The sequence below is a fragment of the Pongo abelii genome, chromosome 15 (assembly GCF_028885655.2).
Source record: "Pongo abelii isolate AG06213 chromosome 15, NHGRI_mPonAbe1-v2.0_pri, whole genome shotgun sequence".
Classification (NCBI taxonomy): Eukaryota; Metazoa; Chordata; class Mammalia; order Primates; family Hominidae; genus Pongo; species Pongo abelii.
The window spans coordinates 104,893,427-104,915,565 of record NC_072000.2 but is presented as its reverse complement, the minus strand read 5'-3'; the positions used below and the strand labels follow the sequence as shown (position 1 = coordinate 104,915,565).

General features: G+C 46.3%; 1 protein-coding gene and 1 pseudogene across 5 annotated transcripts in view; both read right to left on the bottom strand.

Moving 5' to 3' along the window:
* WDR25 (WD repeat domain 25) overlaps positions 1-22,139 on the bottom strand; it is a 154,526-nt gene that overhangs the window by 38,181 nt on the left and 94,206 nt on the right. For all 5 annotated transcript variants that reach the window (XM_024231334.3, XM_024231333.3, XM_024231335.3 and 2 more), the window contains exon 4: positions 8,004-8,134. In XM_024231334.3, the coding sequence (XP_024087102.1) occupies positions 8,004-8,134 (131 nt within the window). The remainder of the gene's footprint in view (positions 1-8,003; positions 8,135-22,139) is intronic.
* Positions 9,785-22,003, bottom strand: LOC129049848 (non-histone chromosomal protein HMG-14-like; annotated as a pseudogene).

Genomic DNA, 22,139 nt, shown 5'->3' with positions numbered 1-22,139 from the left:
AGCCAGTGAAGCTGATGGATCCATTGAATATTGAAAGAAACAGATGTTTTCAGCAGTCCCTTCTACAGCTTTAAGACATGGACTTTCTAACTGGATTTTGTTGCCCCATGCCCTGGGACAATGCCTGGTTTCTGGTGGGGGCTCAGAAAATGTTTGTGACATGGATAAATGAAATGTGTCCTCTTCCTGCAATGGGAAGAAGCAGAAATTAGAGGAAGACCTGGGTTCAGCTCCAATCCCATCAATGGCTGCCTACCCTGCACAGACATGCTGGGTTCTGTTTTCAGGCCTGAGGTTACAGGGCTGTGGTCCCTCAGAACAAAACCCACCACTGTCCCATCCATGGCCAGGTCCTGACACCAGGCACGGAGCTGCACATGGCAGTGCTCAGTGAGCATGTGAATGCCAGGGCTGTCCACGCAGGCTTCTCCAAGAAGAAAACGCACAGCCCTCACTGATAAATATATAGTCATGTGTTGCTTAACGACAGGGATACAGTCTGGGAAATGTGTCATTAGGCGATTTTGTCATTGCGTGAACATCATGCGCTTGCACAAACCTTGACGGTATAGCCTGCGACACACCTAAGCTAGAGGTCTAGCCTATGGCTCCTAGGCTATACATTTGGACGGCATGTGACTGTACTGAACACTGCAGGTGATCACTAGGTGATAGGAATTTTTCAGCTTCACTATAATCTTACAGGACCATTGTCCTATATATGGTCTGACATTGACCAAAACGTCATTATGTGGTGCATGACTGTATGTTCATTCAAGACTAAAGCTGAATTCACACTGTGAACAAGAGGATCTGTAAGGGTTTGGGCATCAAACCACCCCCAGTTCACAGTCTTACCCCACTACCAACTGGCCGTGTGCTTGTGGTGTGTAACTGAGCCCTTCCGAGCCTCAGGGCCCTGACAGAGGAAGGGGATGGTGGCAGCACCCAGTCCACCTCCCAAGAGGCCACAAGGAAATAAGCCATCGCATTCACAGCGCGCACAGCATGATGCCTGCAGGAGGCACACTGTGGTCAGCACTGGCTGCTGAAAGGGGCTCTCGAGATCATCAGGGGATCCACCACGCCCCCAGTTGACAGATGAGGAAATGGGAGCCAGGAAAGACAAGGAACAGCCTCGGGTCCTACATCTTTGCCTCCATTAGGCTCCTACTCTCATCTGCATTCAAAGTTTAGCTTGCAGCAAAGCTTAGTCAGGACTGTGGAAAGCACAAAAAGTCCAAATAAAAAGCCTTTTTAATATAAAACAGATGAAAGAGACAAATGGAGAGTAATCAAAATCTCATTAGGGCAAATAAGCAACTTGCCTACAATGCCACAAAACTGATGGCACTTTGAGCCAAGTAGGTGAAGCCATCTCTCAGATGGCCACCGTCACAGGAGTGCAAATCTCAAAGACAGTCTCACCTACTGGGGCAGAAGCCCCACAGAAACCACTCTGAATTTTCAGTAGGCACCCACACCATGGCCCCCAAATCTGGCTATACATTAGAATCACCTGCAGAGTTTTCAAAAACCTGCATGCCTAGGCCACCCTGGCAGCAATCGTTTCTAATGCTCCCTAGGTAGCTCTGGCCCGTGCCCTAGATCAGTCAGGCCAGGCCAGCCCAGCCACCACCCACTGCTTTACCAGCTCCTATTACTATCATCCTGAGATTACTCCCATCCAAGGAAGGATGCCCACAGGAGGGGAAGGAGATAAGCAAATTAATGACAGTGGCTCAGCCTCCATTCAACTGGCCAGGATAATTACTTGTGATTTTAAGAACTGGTCTTGATTAGAGCTATCAGTCATTCATGCGACAGTTTGCGCCCTTCCTGCCTCCCCTCCCTCCCTACTATGTGCTTAGCACTATGCTGGATGCTGGGAATACCACGGTAAATGAGGCACAGCTCTTTCCCTCAGGGAGTCCACATGCCACCAGAACACTACAGCATACTAGTGATGGGCTGGGATCATAGGAAGCTGAGCTGAGGGCCCACACAGGCCCAAGGGTGAGCCACCCACTCCCCTGTCACCTGCATGTTAGGACACGTGCCTACAGAGGGTGTGGGACAAAGCTAGAGAAGGTGGTCAAGAAACCAAGTCAAGATCTGGAAGTCAAGATGTCCCTTTACAAATTCGAAAATAATAATAAAAGTAGGAAGAAAAGATGTAGAACAAGCATGAAATATTGACAATTAGTGTCAATGTGACACCAGGGTGTGCTGGAGAAAGTGAGCTGGCCTGTCAGAGCTGGTTTTATCATGAGAGTCCCAGAGCGAGCAGGGAATCGGGGTTTTAGAGGTGCAGCCTTCTCTGGAGGAGCAAAGTTGGCAGATCTAAATGCATCTGCAACTCTTTTTCTCAGGCGCAGAGTAGGAGCTAGACAACAAAAGAACCACTCGACCCCTAGCCTGCCCAATGTCACCCTGTACATAGAAAGAGAGGAGGAACTGGGGCAGAGTCCAGGCTGCCAGCTGCAGGAGCCACATGTCCTAGATTTTCCAGGGCTGCTCCAATTTCCAGTGTTCAATCTTGCCTTAACTGAGAGGTAATTTGCTGAGGTTGGGGTTCCATAATGTAGTCCTGCAAAAAAGGTGATTCACCAAATTTGCTATATAAGCTTTCTTAACAAATCTGATTCATATTACAAAAGGAGAATTTATTTTTATTACTTATCCTAACTTTTGGTTCAAAATACATAGTCATCTTAAAGTGAACTTGAAGGTGGCTCTACCTTGGAACATTCCCCACACTGCTAGAGGGCCCAGTACAGCTGAGTCCGTGTCATAGGCTTCTCCTGCAACTCTACAGCTTCCATTCTGTGCTGGGCACAGAGCCACAGCACTGCAAAGCTGGAAATGCAAGAGACTCATAACTCTGTTATCCACAAAACACCGGGGGGCAGAGGAGCTCAGCCTCAGTGGAGAACTACAGTGCCTCTATGGCCACACCATATCTCATCTGACGCAGGGTCTCCCAAGTCCTCCTGCCTCTGTCCACACTTCTGGAATGACTCACTACAGCTGAATTCCAGCTAGCCTTCATATCCCATTTGTCAGAGGGGCCATGCCCTCTATGTAGATCCCAGGGTGGCCACTGCCCCTGAGGTTGTGGGCAGGTGGGTGCTCCTGCAGTCCTCTATCACAATGACAGTGGCGGCTGACCCCATCAGCTCACTCCAGGTTATCCTGAACACCTGCTCTGGTCCAGGCCCTGTCGGGGATGCCAGGCACAGAGGTGACTCAGGCTCCCACACCAAGCGGCTGTAAATAAACACCTGTGGATAAAAGTGCCCACAGATCAAGAGTGATCGTTGTCCCTGAGATAGGTCACAGATGGTGCAGGCTAATTGAGGATAAGGTTCAAATGAGAGAAGCAAGGGACTTGTAAGTTCAGAGGCCCTTTGGTCCCTAGCTTCTCAAAATGTGGTCCATATACTATCCTCCCCTTCATTTCCTGGGAGCTTGTTAGAAATGCAGGGTCTTATCCCAACCTGGACCTGCTGAAACAGAATCTGCATCCTAATAAGAGCCCAGGTGTTCTCCTACACAGGTGAGTTTGAGAAACACTACTTTGGAGGTGTGGCTTGGCCTGCCACTTTACGATACCAATTTAAAAATTGTGAATCATAGAGGCTTTTGCTTAAGGAATGTGCCCGAAATCACCCAGCCAAGCAAGTAGCAGAGGGAGGACGTGAGCCCAGGTCTCCTGCAGCTCAGGCCAATGGCACTAAAGGCTTGGGGGCTTCTGCAGAAATTGACCCTCACAATACTGTAAAGGTCAGACCACAGGCGTCCTGGGTTCCAGACCACACCCATGTTCAAGCAGACTGCTGGGAGGAAGAGGAGTCAGAGAATGCTGCAGCAGCGGCAGAAAGCCAGCTTCAAGTAAGTACGCACAGCTGGCTTGTGCAGAACACATCCTGCCGACCTCTGGAGATGAAGTCAGGCACTTTGCAGTAATGAGATGTGCTACAAACATCAAACCCGAGGTGGAGAGATCACCCAAGATCAGCCAAGAAGAGGAGACAGGGAGCCAAACAGCCCATTTGCTGTAATGAATTGGGCTAGACTAGAGAAGTCCAGAATCTTGACACTTACCACTTGGCTACATTTAAGGAATCATAAAATCTCATGACTGGAAAGTAACTAAAAAGTTGTATGTTCCAACTACTCACTGTGCCCTAAAATCCCAGGGAGAGGTTGTCTGGCCTCACTCCCCTCAGTTCTGTTGGCAGAAACCTACTCCTTACCTTCACAATGTAGGCTTGCTTTGACCCAGAAATTTTCATTCTGAGATACAAGCTTAAGGAAATAAATCCCAAATGTGGAAAAAGCTATATGCAAAAAGATGTTTCTTACAGTGGAATGTGTAATAAAGTCAACCTTGATAGTTTGTTTGGAGATTGTAATGAGAGAGAAACAACTTATACACCCCTTACTGAAGGAACAGTTCCCACCTGGAAAACACATTCTCTGAGCACATGGTTTCTGCAAGGAACACAGAATGGGGTAAGACACCCACCTTGCCAGCCAGCTCAGGAGGATTAGTCCTGACAATCAATAGGGTGACAGATGTCTGAATCACATCTCTCTTTGCCAAGGTCAGCCAGATCTTAAATATCTTTGGTTTTGTGGGCTATGTGATCTCTGTTGCAACGAGTCCACTCTGCTACTGTAGTATAAAAGCAGCCACAGATGATCCATAAATGAGTATAGCTGTGTTCCAATAAACCTTTATTTACAAAAACTGGCAGTAAGCTGGACTAGCCTCAGGCTATAGTTTGCTGACTGCTGATCTCTGTCCTCACATCTATTAATTTTAAATGGCAAAAGTTTTTTAAATCTCCTACATGTCTAACGCAGGGAAATGGTTTAATATGTTAAAGCATTCATCTGATTCATTTGATCCATAGATACTTACTGAGTTCCTGCCTATTGCAGACATTGTTCTGAGTCCTGGGGAGAAGCGAGGCAGTGAGTCAGGAACACCCTGAGTCAAAGGAATATGACTGACGACCTTACGAGGGTCTGCACTAACAAAGAATATCCTTCTAATGCTACATGAAAAGCAAAACACAAAATTGTGTATACAAATAAGACCAAATAGTGCTTTTATAATTTTTTTAAAAACCACAAGGGGAAAAAAAAAACAGAAAGAAGAATATCAAAATGTTGCTAATGTTTACCTTTGGCTGCTTGGACTCCCCCTCCTCTCTTTACCTGAATTTCCCAATGTTACCATATGATTCTGTATTACTTTTACAACAAAACATTCCTTCCCCACCGTATTTAAAAGGGAAGGCCTGTCTTGGTTTAAGCTAAGGTCTGTGTCCCTCCTACTTCCACCTGTGATTCCCACCGCGGTCCCTGAAAGCAGCTGGAAAAAGCCAAGCTGCTCACTTCTGGATGTTCACATACACGCCCAGGCTGAGCCAGAAGGTTCAGCACCTGGGACAGCGCCACAGGAGCCCACAGGGATGAGAAGTGAGCAGCCCCAGGTGGGAGCCCCTGGAGGGCATGGGGCTGTGCCTCCTCCCTGGTTCTCCTGCCGAGTCCATTTGAGACACATGGGCAACACCTGTCAAAGCAGGAAAGAGTGTTGTCCCCTGAGCCCAACTGATGCAAATGGAACGAGCCCCGTGACCCAGTGGGGGAGGATTGTTGGTAGAAAGGAAGTAAAAACAAATACTGCACAGATCCCTTAGCCACATTACTATCTTGGGAGAGACTCGCAAACATGCCAACACCAGTCACAGCAACATCTGCTTCTAATTGCTTCTCCCCCAGCATTTTCAGAGCTCGTCAGCTGGCATCTGCCCTGGGAAAAAATCCGGTATTTTTAACAAATGCTTAAATCAGATGGCGTCCTTGGTGAGTAATTTCTTACGTGATTGGTCTTTGAGGCTAAAAACAGTAAGCGCACCCATAAGGGACGTGGTTGTCAGGAGTGGCTGGGTGCTCAGGAGGTCCCACTTCAAACGGTATGACTAAGCGTTTCCAGTTCACAAGGCACGTTCAAATGTTTTCTTTCACTTGTCATGTATTTAGATCCTAAATATAAAGTGTTTTGGCGGTTTTTTTTTTAAATGCCACTGTGTCCACTTCTTTATGGGTAATTTCCTCTCTTTTCCAAATATTTTTATAAGAAAGTTCCTTTGTAAAAGAAAAACGTGTGATTTTTTTTAAAGACTACATCTATCTATGCTTCCACTTGTGAGTACTTTAAGCAAGATCTCATGTACAGACAAAACTTCCCATTCTCTGTCAAGAAAAGTCTCTGCATTTAGGCTCTCCTCAAAAAACCAGCAGCCCCTTCCAACTGCCTGTCAGGAAAGGGTCTTCCTGTGCCAGCCAGTCTGAAGCAAGAAAGCGAATTTGGAATCTAGGCCTTGGGGGCTCTGTCTCACCCTCCTCCCTCTGGAACACATGGACAGCCTCTACTCAGGACAGATCTGCTTAGACACTCCACCTGTCTAGGACCAAGGCAGATGTTCACAAACCTCCGGTGGCTCCCCACTGTTGAGACCAAGACACACAGCGTTGAAAGACTCTCTGCCCAGGCCACCTCGCTGTGTGAAGCCCACGCCTAGCCAAGTCCCCACAGACATCCTGTGTTCCCACCTCCTGTATCTGCACTCTCTGCATGACTGCCTTCCTCCGTCATTTACTCATTCAGTCAATCATGATTCACACAGTGCCAACTATGTGCCAGGCACTGTTTTAGAAGCTAGATGTCAGCAGCAAACGAAACTCTTGCCTTCAAAGAGCTTACATTCTAGAGGAGGGAAACAGGCAAATGAATGAACACATAAAATCCATAATATGTCAGGTGATGGTAAATGCTATGGAGAGAAATGAGATAGCAGAGGGGACTAGCGGATGCTAGTGGGTTTTGGACAGGGGGCACCTCACCGAGAGGTAATATGTGAGCAGAGCCCCATGACAGGGGGCAGCAAGCCTCTACTTAGGAAACAGGCAGAAGAGCCTTCCAGGCAGAGGGAGCAGCAAGTGCAAAGGCCCTGAGGCAGGAATGTGCTGGTATGTTCAGGGAAGGCAAGGAGCCTAGTGGGGCTGGCACTGATGAGAAATGCTGACCTACGCCCAGGCCAGGGAGGATCATTTAGGCCTTGTGGATCATCACAGACATTGGCTTTTACTGTAAGATCAGAGCCTGGAGGATTCTGATGAGAGGAGTGACATGTCTGAATCACACTGTAACAGACCAGTCTAGCGGCTGTGTTGAGAACAGCCTGCAAGGGGCAAGGGGGAAAGTGAGAGATCAGATGGGAAACTCCTGCAACCATCTCAGCGACAGACAATAGCAGAGCTACAACAGCTGATGTGGGGAAAAGTGTCCAAGTTTTGGAGAATTTGCTAATGGTTTGGGTATGGGGATATGATGCAAAGAGCAGAGACAGGGCTAATTCTGATGTTTTTGGCCTGAACAACTAGGGTGGAGCTGCCATCTAGTAAGTGGTGACGGTAAAAGGCACAGCAGGTCGTAATAAAGGATGGGGATGGAAATCACAACCAGCTTTTAAGACCGAGGAACAGTGACTCCTCTAAGAAGTCTTCCCACAGCAAGCTAAAAGCACTTACCCCCTCCCTTCCTCTCTCTCGCAAGCATGCAAACAAGTGCACACACACACACACACCAATTCTCTGTACCAAAGTTATCTGTACCCACACATTATTCCCTTGAGTAACCCAACAGATTCATTTTATATCATCTGGAAGCATTTGTGCACAGTAGGTGTTCAACAAATATTTTTAGTAATATGCTGCATAAAATTGCACCTTTGATATTTTAAGTCTGACAACTCAAGAATGTTCTTTCAAAACATCTAAAAATTATGCTTAGCACTGATGAAATATTAAGTGGTAATTATTCCACCTCAAGGGTCCTATATATAGATGCTGACCTGCCCCCAATTATTCAAATTGTCGAAGCAAGCTCTCCTGTGGAAAGGCCAAGTTAGGAAGATGGCTATTACCTTGCCAGTCCTTATATCCCAAGCTTTCATTTCAGAGCTGAAGCCTCCACATAAAAAGATGTTGTGGTCTTTTGGATGGAATTTCAAGGTAGTGATTCTAAAGTCACTTCGACCACTAAATAGCTGGGTTCCTACAACACAAAAAGAGAAGAGAGGGTTAGAAAGTACTTAGGTCACAAAACAAATATCTTAAAACTAAGATGCCATCTGGTATGGGGCTCATAGCAAACACAGCTCCCCTGGGCCTGATGTAGCCCAACGGAGACTTTTTGGAAATATGACAGCGGCGGCAGCAAGATTTGCCCTTATTCTCTGATTCTCTGGCCAGCCCACCCTTGACTAGCTGAACATCCCTTCCCCCTGGGCTGAGCTTAGATGGGTGGATCAATGAGCGCACCTTTCACATTTGCTGTAAGCATGCCATGCATTAGCTCATATAAACCATGCAACGACCCTATGCCCACCTAACAGCCAAAAACCAACCCCAGAGAGGTCATGGAACATTTCCAAGGCTCTACAGTTAATACAGTAGATTATTTATCTGGGAGTCTAAAAACCAAAAACAGGATTGTTCTAAGGTGATACTTTTCAGAATCAGCCACTTTATAATAATGGATGAATGGTTTGCTATGGAGCATGGCAGGTGGGGTGGCCTGAGATGCTGGGCGATAAATGAGAGTGGCCATCATGGTGGCCCAAGCACAGATTGGACAGAGTGGTGTGGGCCATTGGGGGTCTCACTGGCTCTACAGGACATGAGGCAGTCCTTGTCCTTTATAAATACATCATAAACTGTTGTCAAGCATTTATGTGCTTTAGGTAAGTGTCTGTGTGTATATATATATATACATATGGTGTGGAAAATGTCTTTTTTATCACTATGATCTTTTAGAGGTAAGCTATATAAACTTCAAAAACATCAATCATTTGGAGCAGGTCAAAGCTGGTCCTCCTTCCACTACCCAGTGCAGCCCCCATGTCCCAGAGCACTGGCTGTCATTCTTGTCTGTCCACACCTCATCCATCTGAAACTGCATCAAGAAGGCAGACTGGCCTTGGGGAGGTGTTCTCACCGTGGCAGTCTCTGAGTGCCACCTCCGTATATGTCCCCCACAGGCAGGGCTCACACACCAGGCACAGCACCTGCCACACACCACCCAGCCAGAAACGTGGAGGAGGCTTCGCTCAGAGGTGCCACAAGGGCTCCCACAGCGCAGGAGGAAGAACCTTGACTGCCTTGTACCCGTAGAAACTCCCCCATGGGACTGAGCAGTGGGCTACTTAGGGACACGGGAAGCTGGTGGCAAAGAAGACCATGAAGACACCGAGGTCTCAAGCATCATTTCTACTCACAGGAACCCAGGAAGCAGCACTTGCTCATTCAATTCAGAAAGCACAAAAGGTTGCCCTGCTTTGTGTTCTGTGACCCCCACACATTAGTGAAGGGCTCTACCAGCTCACCAGGCATGGAAATGAAAGTCATCAATCAGTACTCATGACAGTCACAGCAGAAGGCTTTCACAGACCCAATCTGCCTAGATCCATGGTCTCCAAGCTATTAAAGTTTGACAGTACGCCGCATCCATGAAAAACCTAAGGCACATACCACCAATATATAGATATTTGTCTTAAGTTGAATAATGTGCTTCTGTACCAACATATTATAAACATTTTTAAAATACCAAAAATAGAACACTTTAAAGGATACAAGGATAAAATAGTCAATATTTTAAAATATATTTTAATATACCCTTATTAAGAGAATCAATGAACCTCTCTGAAATCATCTGAGTTATGTAATACTATTTTTAGTGAGAGCAACAGAATTGAATATGCTTCCATTTTTCTTAATGTAGGGAACTTTTTGTGATTCAATTATTTGAATGTAGTCTGGTTGCAGGTAGGTTTAGTTTATCCACTGAACTCTATCAAAGCCGACAAAGTTTCCTGCACGCAGAGATGCACGGACCTAGATGGAAGATATTCACCACTGGCCACATGGGAGACATTTTCCACTTCTTTTTTTTTTTCTCTTTCATAATTGAGATTTTATTGGTTGAGGATCAGTGCAGACATTTCAATTTGTACACAATTCTTAACACATGTAACGAAAATCTAAAAAGTCATGTATTGTAATTATTTTTGAAAGTTATTCCAGTGACTTTCCAGCTCAAAATTTGGAAGCAAATTGTCCTTAAGAGGCTATCAACTACCAGTATCTTCATATGCTGATCAGCTGTTACAGACGTCCTACCAGTTCACAACTGAAGAGCACCTACACTACATATTCCAATCTGTAATCTTTCACAACACAGTAACAAAGTTATTAGGAAAACAGGACTACCACAACCAAAGATGTTACAGAGTCCACACAATTCTGACAGGGAGAGCAATGATCAAGGAGTGGTTTTCTTTAGGAAACAATTCTACTAAAAAACAACAAGGGAATAGAAGTAATTTAAAACATTCAAGACATTAAATGCAGGACTGACTCCATATGGCCATTTAACATGCTTTGTATTATAGGATATAAAAACTAACCCCCCATCTATGGAATGTTAAGCTGACACCCGAAACAGTCAAAGCCTCCCATAATTCAATATCCCACCCTATTTTCTGGTTGTACCAAAAAATAAACAACCAGCAAATGATTTCACCTCTTAAAAAAAAAAAAAAAAAGCATTTACACTTAAAAAATGGGATGAGGTGGGATTCCCTCCTTCTTAAAAATGTTTCTAGAGCTACTAAAAAACTTGCATTCACAAAATAGTTGACAAAAATATTCCTCTGGATTGTACAAGAAGGGAGACAGGGACCACTGAAGACATGGTATACGGTATTCTATCAGACTTGGTTTCTTTCTCTCCTGCTTCATCAGAGGCTGGACTCTCCTCAGTTTTCATTTCCCCATTTTCTGCAGGTAACTCTACTTTAGTTTCTTGGTTAACCACTTCGGCCTGTTTTCCCTTTGCTCCCCTTTTCCCTTTTTTTTTTGCACTTTTTTGTCTGAAGATTTATCCTTCGCTGCTGCCTTTTTCGGCTTCGCTTCCACTTTTGCAGGAGCAGGTTTAGCTGACAACTGCACCAATCTCCTCTTGGGCTCTTCCTTGGTGGCCCCTTCAGCAGAGGTGACCTTCCTCTTGGGCATCCTGGCAATGGGGAGGGCGCATGCCAGGTGCCTGCGGGCCACGGGGCACCGAGAGCCTTTGCAAAGCTGGGCTGCCTGGACATTTTCCACTTCTATACACCATTGATGCAAAGGATTTTGTGAACATTTTGCTAGTAAAGCCCCATTTCCCTAATGTCAAATAATGGCTCCTGCAACTAATCAGGTTAATAATTGCATTATCATACTTGTAACAACCCAGCTCAAAATCCACTGAAATTTTCATTTAAAGGATTTTAGAACAGATTAGAAAAACACTGTTCCCAGGTTAAGGGTGAAGATATTCAAGATTTTAATAGGTGACATCATTTTTGGCAACAAAAATCATATAACAATGGAAACAAAAGCATCTGTTTTCAAAATGTTCTCTCCATAGTAGAAATTTTTTAGAAAGCAGTTACTCTTTCATCCTTTGTTCAAGCATCATGTTTGCCATGATGGATAATAAAGTGTGTTGATCTTTTTTTTCTAGTATCTTCTAGGGGCCTAAAACTGGTAGTCACTTATCAACAGATAAAATTTTAGAAATACTTGATTTTTTGTAAATGAAGAATCTATACCTCTTTGAGCTCCACAAGGCCCTTTACTATTTTGCTACAAGACGCAGTGCAGATAGCACAAGAGATTTTCATGGTCACTCTGTGTCATCACAATGTTGTCAAGAACTGGCTACTTTAGGCCATCTGACCCGTATGGAGAAGGGACTGTAAACAACACCCTAATTGTCCAGCCTGAGGGGAGTAGTGAAGACAAATGTGGTTTTCTGCCTGATGGGATGCTGAAAAGCCACTGAAAACTGGAATCACAAACAGCGGTCTTTGGCAAGATGGACAGTGCTTGATTCCTGTTCTTCAACTACAAGAGTATAAAATGGGAATTGATACACAGCCGTCCCCGACCTTTTTGGCACCAGGGACAGGTTTTGTGGAAGACAATTCTTCCATGAACCAGGGGTTGGGATGGGGGTGCTTTCGGGATGAAACTGTCCCACCTCAGATCACCAGGCATTAGTTAGATTCTCATAAGAAGAGCACAACCTAGATCCTTCGTATGCGCAATTCACAATAGGGCTCCGCTCGTATGAGAATCTGACGCTGCTGCGGATCTGACAGGAGAAGGAACTCAGGCGGGAATGTTCACTCACCCACTGCTCACCTCCTGCTGTGTGGTCTGGTTCCTAATAGGCTATGGACAGGTACCAGTCTGTGGCCCAGGGGTTGGGGATCCCTGTTGATATGGACAAAGACTAGGAAGAGATTCACTGAAATGAAATGAATTGTTCTAGGGGTAGTAAGATAACTTTTTAAATCTTACTAACAGATTTGTTGTAATCGGTTTTTCTAATAAATAAAGATTTTTTAAGTCATCAAGGAGATGAGCAGACTTGTGAGATGATGGTCTTTGTGCTATGTCCCTCTCATTAGATCAGCAGACAAACAACTCTCTCAAGTAAACCAAAAAACTGCTTCTTGGTGAATTGATCTAATTGGAAATCTGGTATTCCTAAAAAAAAAAAATGTACTCTTCTTTTCCTTTCCGGGAACTCAAGGTGGTACATAAAGCCTTCTACAGAGCATGGCAAATCCCACCTTTTAAGCTACAATTGGTGATCAGAAACCAACCGTGACATGCCCAATTAGCAAGTCCCCCTGCTCAGGGAGCACAGGCAGAGGGCTGCCCCCTTGGTCCCCATGTGCCTATGCCAGGGACTCAGAGCAGCAATGTGGCAGCACGGAGGCCCCAGGACACTCGCTTCAGCCAAGTGGCTGGGGGTCATCTGGAGACTGCAGGCAGGGACCACCATCACATCCCCTAGACAGAAAAGGAGGACACGGATACCACTGCAGTCCCCACACCACCGAGAAGGCCCAGGACTGCCCAACTCTTTCTCCCCACAGGGACAACTGCGCTTATTGCTGAGAACATTCAGTGGCCAGATTCTTGCTCACTTGGAATTCACTGCCAATCCTTAAATCCAAAAGGAAACACAAACTCTCTCTGCCTGGAGAAAAAATGTTCCTTGTTTTTTAGACCATAGTATATAACCATATGCTTAATTTCAGAAATGGCAGTAAATTATCCATATGTTTTTTTCAAAAGTGCAGTGATACAGTCTTGCCAACAATGGGGAAGAAAGATGAGAGAAAACGTGAAAGCTGAATTGCTAAAAGACGATGATTGAACTTTTTCTGCTAAAACAAACAAACAAAAAATCTGAATGTTATTTTTCCTCAACCCCCTAAAGAGGTTGAAAATCTGTCTTGTAAGAATTTCCATTTAGAAGATAAGCTGTAGTTTATACATTTTTCCTATTTGTACTTATAATAACTAGGCCCTTACTGCTTTTCTTTGTTAAAAGGATTCAAAACTACAAGATTTTTAAATTTTTTAGTAAGTTTCTGGATACCTAGTGAAAAGACTAAGGTAGAAATCTTGCTAAGAAGTTCTCAGATAAGACTTTGTTTCAGAAATTAGGACCATAGCCATCATTATCTGGCACAATGTTGGAAGCAGGAGATGGTATAGCTGAGGAGTTCAGAGCCACGCAGACCCAGATCCCATCCCAGCTCTGTCACTTCCAGTGGAGGGGCCCTGGGCAGGACCTTGCACTGCTCTGTCTCACACTCTTACAAATGTAAGGTTGTCATGAGAGCTAAATGTAACGCGGTGCATGAAGCCTTCCAAAGAGCATGGCAAACAGCAATCAACAAAAGGGAGCTATTATAGTTTACAAAATTAAACCCCAAATTATTGAATTCATCATTGGTTCAATTACAAACTAAAAGCAAGGGACACAGGTTTGTTTTTTTTTTGTTTGTTTTTGTTTTGTTTTGTTTTGTTTGAGACAGAGTCTCGCTCTGTCACCCAGGCTGGAGTGCAGTGGTGCTATCCGGCTCACTGCAAGCTCCGCCTCCCAGGTTCACGCCTTTCTCCTGCCTCAGCCTCCCTAGTAGCTGGGACTACAGGCGCCTGCTACCACAGCCAGCTAATTTTTTTGTATTTTTAGTAGAGATGGGGTTTCACCATGTTAGCCAGGATGGTCTCGATCTCCTGACCTCGTGATCCACCCACCTCGGCCTCCCAAAGTGCTGGGATTTCAGGCGTGAGCCACGGCGCCCGGCTGGGATACAGGTTTTTAAATAGCAATAACCTCCACAGATTAATGCTTTTTCAGCTTTTCTCATGAGGCTTTGAAAATACAACGCCCTGGGCTGCCCTTTACATTTGTTAAAGAGATACGGGTAAAGTCTGGAAAATATTCATCAGTGAAATATCTTGAACATGAACACTAGCCGTGCCGGAGGAGAAGGTCTTAACTTGTCAGACGGGCTCTTCCTCTCTACCTTTTCATAAATCAAGGAGCTTGTTTATCATATCCTCTCCTGGGCAATGTTACTTTCAGCGCAATGGTTAGCTATTATATAAACTTTAACCTTGAGACCATCTTGCTTGTTTACCTGTTTGTTATAGAAAATTCTGTTTATTCACTGTATGCTTATTATAGGAAACTGAGTTTTAAAATATTTAATCCACTAGCACTGACTTTATTGATCTCATTATAATGAGCTCAACCAGTATAAAAACTGTTTGGATCTTCTTGGAGCTAGGAAAAATCACTTATTTTCTCCTTGAATCAATAATGATACAAATAAAAAAATCGTTAAAGCAAAAACATGTTTAAAACACAATGCAGAAATTCCATTTGTTCTGCTGACTCTATGACCAGTGCTTCGACCCCCATATGACTGTGATAAGGCACCTGGGAACTCTGGAACAGTGGCTCCTCCAAGCTGCCCCTCTTCCTTTCTCAGGTAGAAACATCAAGCTTCCCAAGGGGACCAACCATGTGGCCGGGGCAGCACCACCTGTCCATCTTGCTAACTAAGAAGTTCTTAGTTAACATAGAAGTTGCAAACATCTATGCTAGGAATCCTATCATCACACAGGGCTCCAGGCCCGTGAGGGCCCTCCTCTTCCATTCAGCATGACTGACTCCCAGCCTAGTTCCTGGCACATAATAGGTATTTCGTCCAGGTGACATGAAACCCAAGTATGGGTCTCCAGGAGAGAAAAGAGAAGCTCATGCCCCCCCTCTCCAGGGAGCTCAGAGGCAGCCCTGGCAAAGCAGTTCACAGTCAAGGAAGGGGAACGACATTTATCAGGAGCCTGTTACCTCCAGGCCTGTCTGGAGCTTGCACGCATCACACGGCACCCTGGGTGGTACGTGTAATTAACCCATCTCTCACAGCCAGGGAAATGGAAGCTCAGCGAGGTGAGAGACTCGCTTAGAGCCACATGAGTCAGCCACGCTGAGACGGAGACTGGCCCTGTCTAATCTCAAGGCCAGCTCTCGGCACCCTACCTTGCATCCCCGCCAGTTATTCGTGACCTTTCCTTCTCCTAGTGCTTTGTTCACATCCACAGACTCATGAACATGTAGGAAAAATGTTGACAAGGGAAAGCTTATGCTGTTGGCTTGTGGTAATTGAGCTTGTGTTCCCAGGCAGTAGGCATATGACTCACTTCGCTAAAATCAATATCGTTACACTCATCCTCTGGGAAGTATTCAGCCAGCTATAAATTTAGCCATCCTGACTCAAAGTTAACGAGAAAAGAAACTTACTAACTTTCAAATCAAACGCTAGGCATCAGAAACAGGGGCCATCTTGGCAATCCGGGCAAAGGCCTGGGAAGGGTCTGGCCTGAGAGCCAGCTGGGCCTGCATCTGAACATTCCCCATCAGCTGTGGCCCTGCATCAGCCAGCAATCCTCTACAGCCCTGGTATCCTCATCTGTAGACTCAGGACCACAAAAGGTGGTTGTGAGAATTAGAAATAATGTATGTAGGAGAGCTAAGCCCCAGACAACTGATAGGGCCCAATAAACAGTAGCTGTAGCATTGTAATAATAGTAGTAACAGAAGAAATAGTAGTAGTTGCAGTCATTTTTTTAAATTTGTCTTCTAATTACATACTTACACCTGCTCTTTCCTTCCCATTCTTTTTTGTTTCATTTTAAATTAATTTTAATTGATAAATAATTATATATATATATTTGGGGATACGATGTGATGTTTTGATCTGTATATACATTGTAGAAAGAGTTAATCAAGATAATTAACATATCTATCACCTCATTAATTTATTTTCTTGTGGAGAGGATGTTAAAAGTCTATTCTCTGAGCAGTTATGAAATATACATTATTAACTGTGGTCATCACGCAATGCAATAGATCACCAAAACTTATTTCTTCATTCTAACTGAAACTTTATACCCTTTCATCAACATCTCCACTTTCCCTATCCACCCCTACCCTCAAGCCCCTGGTAACACCTTTCTACTCAACGCTTCTACAAGATCAACTTTTTTAGCTTCCACATGTAAGTGAGATCATGCAGTATTTGTCTTTCTGTGCCTTCGCTTATCCCACTTATAGTAATGTCCTCCAGGTTCACCCACATTGTCAAAAATGACAGAATGTTCTTCTTTTTTAAGGCTGTAGAGTATTCCATTGTGAATATTCACCGCATCTTCTTTATCCACTCATCCGCTGATGGACACTGAGGTGGCTTCCATATCTTGGCTACTGTGAACAGTGATGCAATGAATACGGGGGTGCAGAGATCCCTTCCACACACCGGTTTCAGTTCCTTTGGAGATACACCCAGAAGTGGGATTGCAGGATCATACAGTAATTCTATTTTTAGTCTTTTGAAGAACCTCCACGCTATTTTCCAAAATAGCTGTACTCATTTATATTGTACAAGGATTCCCTTTTCTCCACATCCTCACCAACACTTGCTATCATTTGTCTTTTTGAAAATAGGCATTCCAACAGGTTTGAGGTGATATCTCATTGTGGTTTTAATTTGCATTTCCCTGATGATTACAGATGTTGAGCATTTTTTCTATTATCTGTTGGCCATTCATATCTCTTCTTTTGAGAAAAGTCTGTTCAGATCCTTTGCTCATTTTAAAAATCAGGTTATTTGGCTTCTTGCTGTTGAGTTGTTTAAGTTCCTCATGCATTTTCCATATTAGCGCCTCATCAGATGTATGATTTGCAAACTTTCTCTTCCAATCCACGGGCTGTCTCTTCACTCTGTTAACTGCTTCCTTTGCTGTGCAGAAGCTTTTTAGTTTGATGCAATTCTTTTGCCTATATTTGCTTTTGCTGCCTGTGCTTTAAGCCCTATCCAAAAAATCATTGCCCAGACCAATGTCAGCCACTGCTTTTAATTCTCTGGACAAGACCGAATGTTCCAAAATTTAAAAAATAATAATAAGAGTTCTCAACTTTCAAACAAGGTGTATCCCAGTGCTTTACTAGTAAGTTGGTTTTCTGAAACTCGGAACTCGCCATTCCAATAGCAAACATGCCTTAATCACGTTTGGGCTCCAGAGTCAGTCAATAATGGCAGCCTTACCTAACAAGGGCACCAAACTGTGATGCAGCTGCAACCAAACACACACACGCCAGACATCACCACTGTGCAGTCACGGTCATGAACAAAACAAGAATTTGAATTAGAAACCATCTTTTCTTTGCCTAGAGGGCTGGCGTGAGCTGTGTTTGTGGAGATGTGAAGGATCTCTAGGCACTTTTCCAAGTGGCAGTTAAGGGCTGGCATGGTGTTGGAATGAAGTTTAATAACATTTGATTTAATATCCGTAACTAGGGTCAGCTTCTCACTCCAAAGAAGTAAGGAAAAAGAAAGTGAAAACAAGATTGAGACAGAGGAGAAGCACTTTCAGAGTGAGAAAGGAAGGATATTTGTGGCAACAGAGAATGGCCTTGGAAAATAGACCCACTCACAAGTGGGCAAGAAAGTAGGCGGCTGCTAACTGGACAAGGAGGCACTTAAAGGGTGGCAGCCAGGGAACCCTCATCAGCTCAGACCTCACTAGGCTGGGAGCCCCTCTGAGCCTTCACTTCTGGATCAGTGGCAACAGTCCCTAGGACTCAAGGAGCATGTACATATAAGTATCAGATGCTTTGTAAATGTGCCCACAAGCTTCCTTCTACTTCCTTTGGGTCTGTGGGCACCTGAGGGATACCTAATCAAGTCCTCCTAAGCTACGCTAGGGAAACTCCAGCCACAGTGCCAGAAAGCCAAAGAACGGAGAAGCCCAGGCCCCTCTACGGCACTTCTTCCAAGGACCGGCAGGAGCCAGCACCACCTCAAAGGCTTAGCACAAGGAGCCTCCTTCTGTGGCCCCTTCTCCAAAGCCCAGGAGCTCTTGGGGCTCTTTGCCATGGTTTTCATTTGGACCCTTCTCACCCTTCCCCTTCCCATGCCAAGTGGTCTGAAGTCGTTACTGGAGCGTGGCCATCCATCACTGAAGAGGCATCTTTCCCTCAGTGGGCCACTTAATCAGAGGGATCAGTCCCCATGAGTCTGGAGCACTCCTTCTTCCCAGAGGCCCCACGTTATCCTCTGCAGGTGGCCAGCTGCTGCCCAGCGGGCTCCCCAGGAGTCAGGTTAAGTTGCGTTCCCCGTTGTTTCCCTGTTTGTTCACAGCAGGGAAACAGAGGTGGGGAGGGCATGCCACACCATGCCTCAACAGCAGGAGCTCTACTAGTCACAGGCCAGCACTGGATCCCAGCTCTGTCACCTCTGGCTGGGTGGCCTCAAGAAAGTCACTGACCACTCTAAGCCTCAGTTTCTGGGTCCATGAAATGGGATTGAAAACACTTCTCTCACAGGCTAGTGCGGAGACTAAATGTGTCACATAAGCAAAGAGTCTACCATCCACTCACCCATTTCACCTCCACACAGGCCAGGCAGCATGCTGGAACCCAGGGCACACAGCCCAGGGCCCAGGCCACAGCAAGGGCTTGATAACCTGTCATTCTCTTTTTCCTTGTAGCATCTCTGTGATGGAAGCCCCAGTCATAGATTGAAAACAAGGGAGAGACAAGAAGACACCTCTTGGAAAGCAAGGAGAAATGGTCATTTATGAGCCCAGTCCCAGTTGGCTGCTCACTTCCACACACCATGACTCCCACCAAAAGACACTGGGACACTCAGGGCAGGAGGAGCCAGCCAGAAGCTGAGGACAGCAGAGCTGCAGGCAGTGGGCATCTGAAGGAAGAGGGCCATAGGCCTCCTGCAGCCATGAGTGCCTGGGGCTCTGGAGAGGGTCAGGCCGGGCAGGCTGGGGGTACCCACTCGAGAGCCCTAATAAAGAGCGCGTGTTGTCCCATCACCAGGAGGAAGGGGAATGTGGAGGAGATGCTGGGAGAACCCATGATGGCCCAAGGCCTCCTCCCAGTCTGCCCCCAAGACCCACGCATGGGACCAACAGCACATCTGCAAGCTCATTGAGGGGACCAGCAGGGGCTTCTGGATGATGATCAAAAAGTGGCCCCATGTGGGGAAATGGCCTGTCAATAAGGGCCATCTGGACAACTTAGCAGGAACAAGTCTCATGGGCCATGACGGAGGAGGAGAGGAGCTCCTTGCTGAGGACCTACCACGTGCCAGGCATTCTGCAAAGCGCCCTATATGTGTTATCACAGCTGCTCCCTTCAACAGCCCCAGCACCAGGTGGTGTGGTAGAAACAGGTGAAGAGGCCTGGTTCGGGGAGGCAGAAGAGCCAACACCTGTACCCTGTCTATGTGCCCTCTCGCACATGCTGCCTCCAGGATCTGGGAGGTAGAACCAGGTGGCACTGCACAGATGGGTCAGATGAGCCAGGGCATATCAGGAGAGCTGGCCCATGCACAGGAAGGAGGACAGGGTTCCCTGCCCAGCCAGGGCCCCAGGGCTCCAGGAAGAGGAATCTCCTTTGCAGCCAACAAAGGTAAAGGACAGAGGCCCTGCACGCCTCTACAGCTGCAGCCTTGAGGGTCAGGCTGGGACACCTGCCTCATGGCCTGGAGTCTGCAAGAAACATGACAGGACCGCTTAGAACTGAGCGAGCTCTCCGGGGGCTTCTGAGGAGACTGGCTGAGCTGGCGTGTGGCACAGCTGACTCATAAGACAGGCGACACTCAGGGCCCTGGTGGAGTCGGCCAGCGTTCCCTGAGGCCACCTCAGCCTAACGTGCCACAGACGTTTTGTTAGGAAGATTACAGACTGAAACAATAGCACCAAAAATAATTGTGAGCAAGTTTTATTTAAGTGTTGATTCATGGTTGTTCTATAAGCCAACAGCCTGTCAGAACGATAAATTAATGAGATAAAATGTTGCTGGCCCTCCGTATTTCAGGCCAGGTATTGACATTTCAGAATCCACAGATTTTTAACTGTATTGATTGAGGACACCAGGATAAATGGCCTTGGCGCCAAATTCCCATTAACGACAATGGGCACCGAGTGACTAATTCCCAAAGCGCTTCGGTAAGAACGCCCTGCACTGCCTTCTCCTGGCAGGGAGCTCTAATTAGATTGAAATGAAAAAGCCAAATCACCAAGGGCAGAAAAAGGCAGATCCAGTAGAAAGGGAGATCAGACTCAGCGAAGAGAAAGGACAAGATAAGTCAAAGAGGGACGAAAGCCACAGGGGCTGCAGAGCCCACCCCAATGGCTAAAGAGAGCACTTACCAAAACCCAGGCTGGAGGTGGGATGTGCAGAGATGAGGTAGGAGACATAGGGGGAGACATAGGTGGAGGCCCCCCTACCAGCCCTGGCAGTCCCTGATGGGCTTCACTGCCCAGATAGGAGGACCTGGCAAGGACAAACTCAGCGCATCTTACCCACACAGGTACTGAGCAGCTGCTCCAAGCCGGCCCTGGCCAGAGGATAGAGATACAAAGACCACCAGGACAGGCTCCCATCCTCATGGAGCTCCCAAGCCAGCCAGGGAGAGGGACATGGAAACCAACCACCCTCAGCAGGAGAGGCCCTGTCTGAATGTGCGGTGCTTCCCCAAGGGTGAGGTCCAAACCCCTCAACCATTCTCTCCCAGGGGCCCACCACACTCTCCACTGTGGCCTCAGCACCAAGTCCTACACGCAGTGGGTGTACAATAAGTAACTGCGGAGTGAATGAAACGGGGCTTTCAAGAGTTGAATTCAACAGTTCATTCAACAGTTGAATGAACCCAGTGGTGAGCGCCATTCCTAGCAGAGGGATGGAGTGAAGAAGTCCTCAATCACCTCCCCCACTGGATGGTAATGCCCTGGGGGCAGGGCCATGCGTTTCTTTACGCACCCAACACACCACAGCTAGAGGGGCACATTGGGCCTGGGGCCAGACAAGCTGTTCTCCAAACGCAGTCCTATCACCAACCAGGCAAGGCATTCTACCTCCCACTCCTCCAACTCTCCACCAGGGGCTGCAGGTCACACAGGACCAGTGGGAGCTACCAAGGAGGCCTACTCAAAGCACAGACCAAGCCCTGACTCTTGCCTGCTTCAAACTCAGCAATGGCCTCCGCCCGCCACCTGCTATGGCAGTCCCTGACTCATCAGACAGGAGGACCCTCTTTGAATGTCTAAAAATTTCAGAACCCCCTGTCAAGACACACCCACTCACACCCACCCACACATACAATTGCATGCATTTGTTTAACATCTGTTGATTGAGAGAATAATGCTTAAGGGCCACTATGAACCCATCAATGCCATCAAATGAATTTGATTTGAGTAATCCGACGGTGTGAGTGAGTGAGCTTGTCACTCTGTGAGTAGTGTGCTACCCACATGTGCTCACCTGACCCACAGGTTGGGGTTTCCCCTCCTGCACTCCTCAGACTCATCTCCCCCAGCCCCTGCACCCCATATTACATCCTGCTTTGGTTTCCATGCATACTACATGGAACCCTGTTCCTGTGACGACTCTGTCCTTGTTCCATCTGCAAGAACCTACTTTCCTCCTCATCAACCATACCTCCTCCATCCTAATTCTCTGTCCACCTAATCTGTGGCTCAGCTCAGGTTTCACTTCCTCCAGGAAGTCTTCCTTGATTTTCCAAGCTAGATGTTCTTGCAATTCCTGTGTCTTTCTCCATCACTGCAAT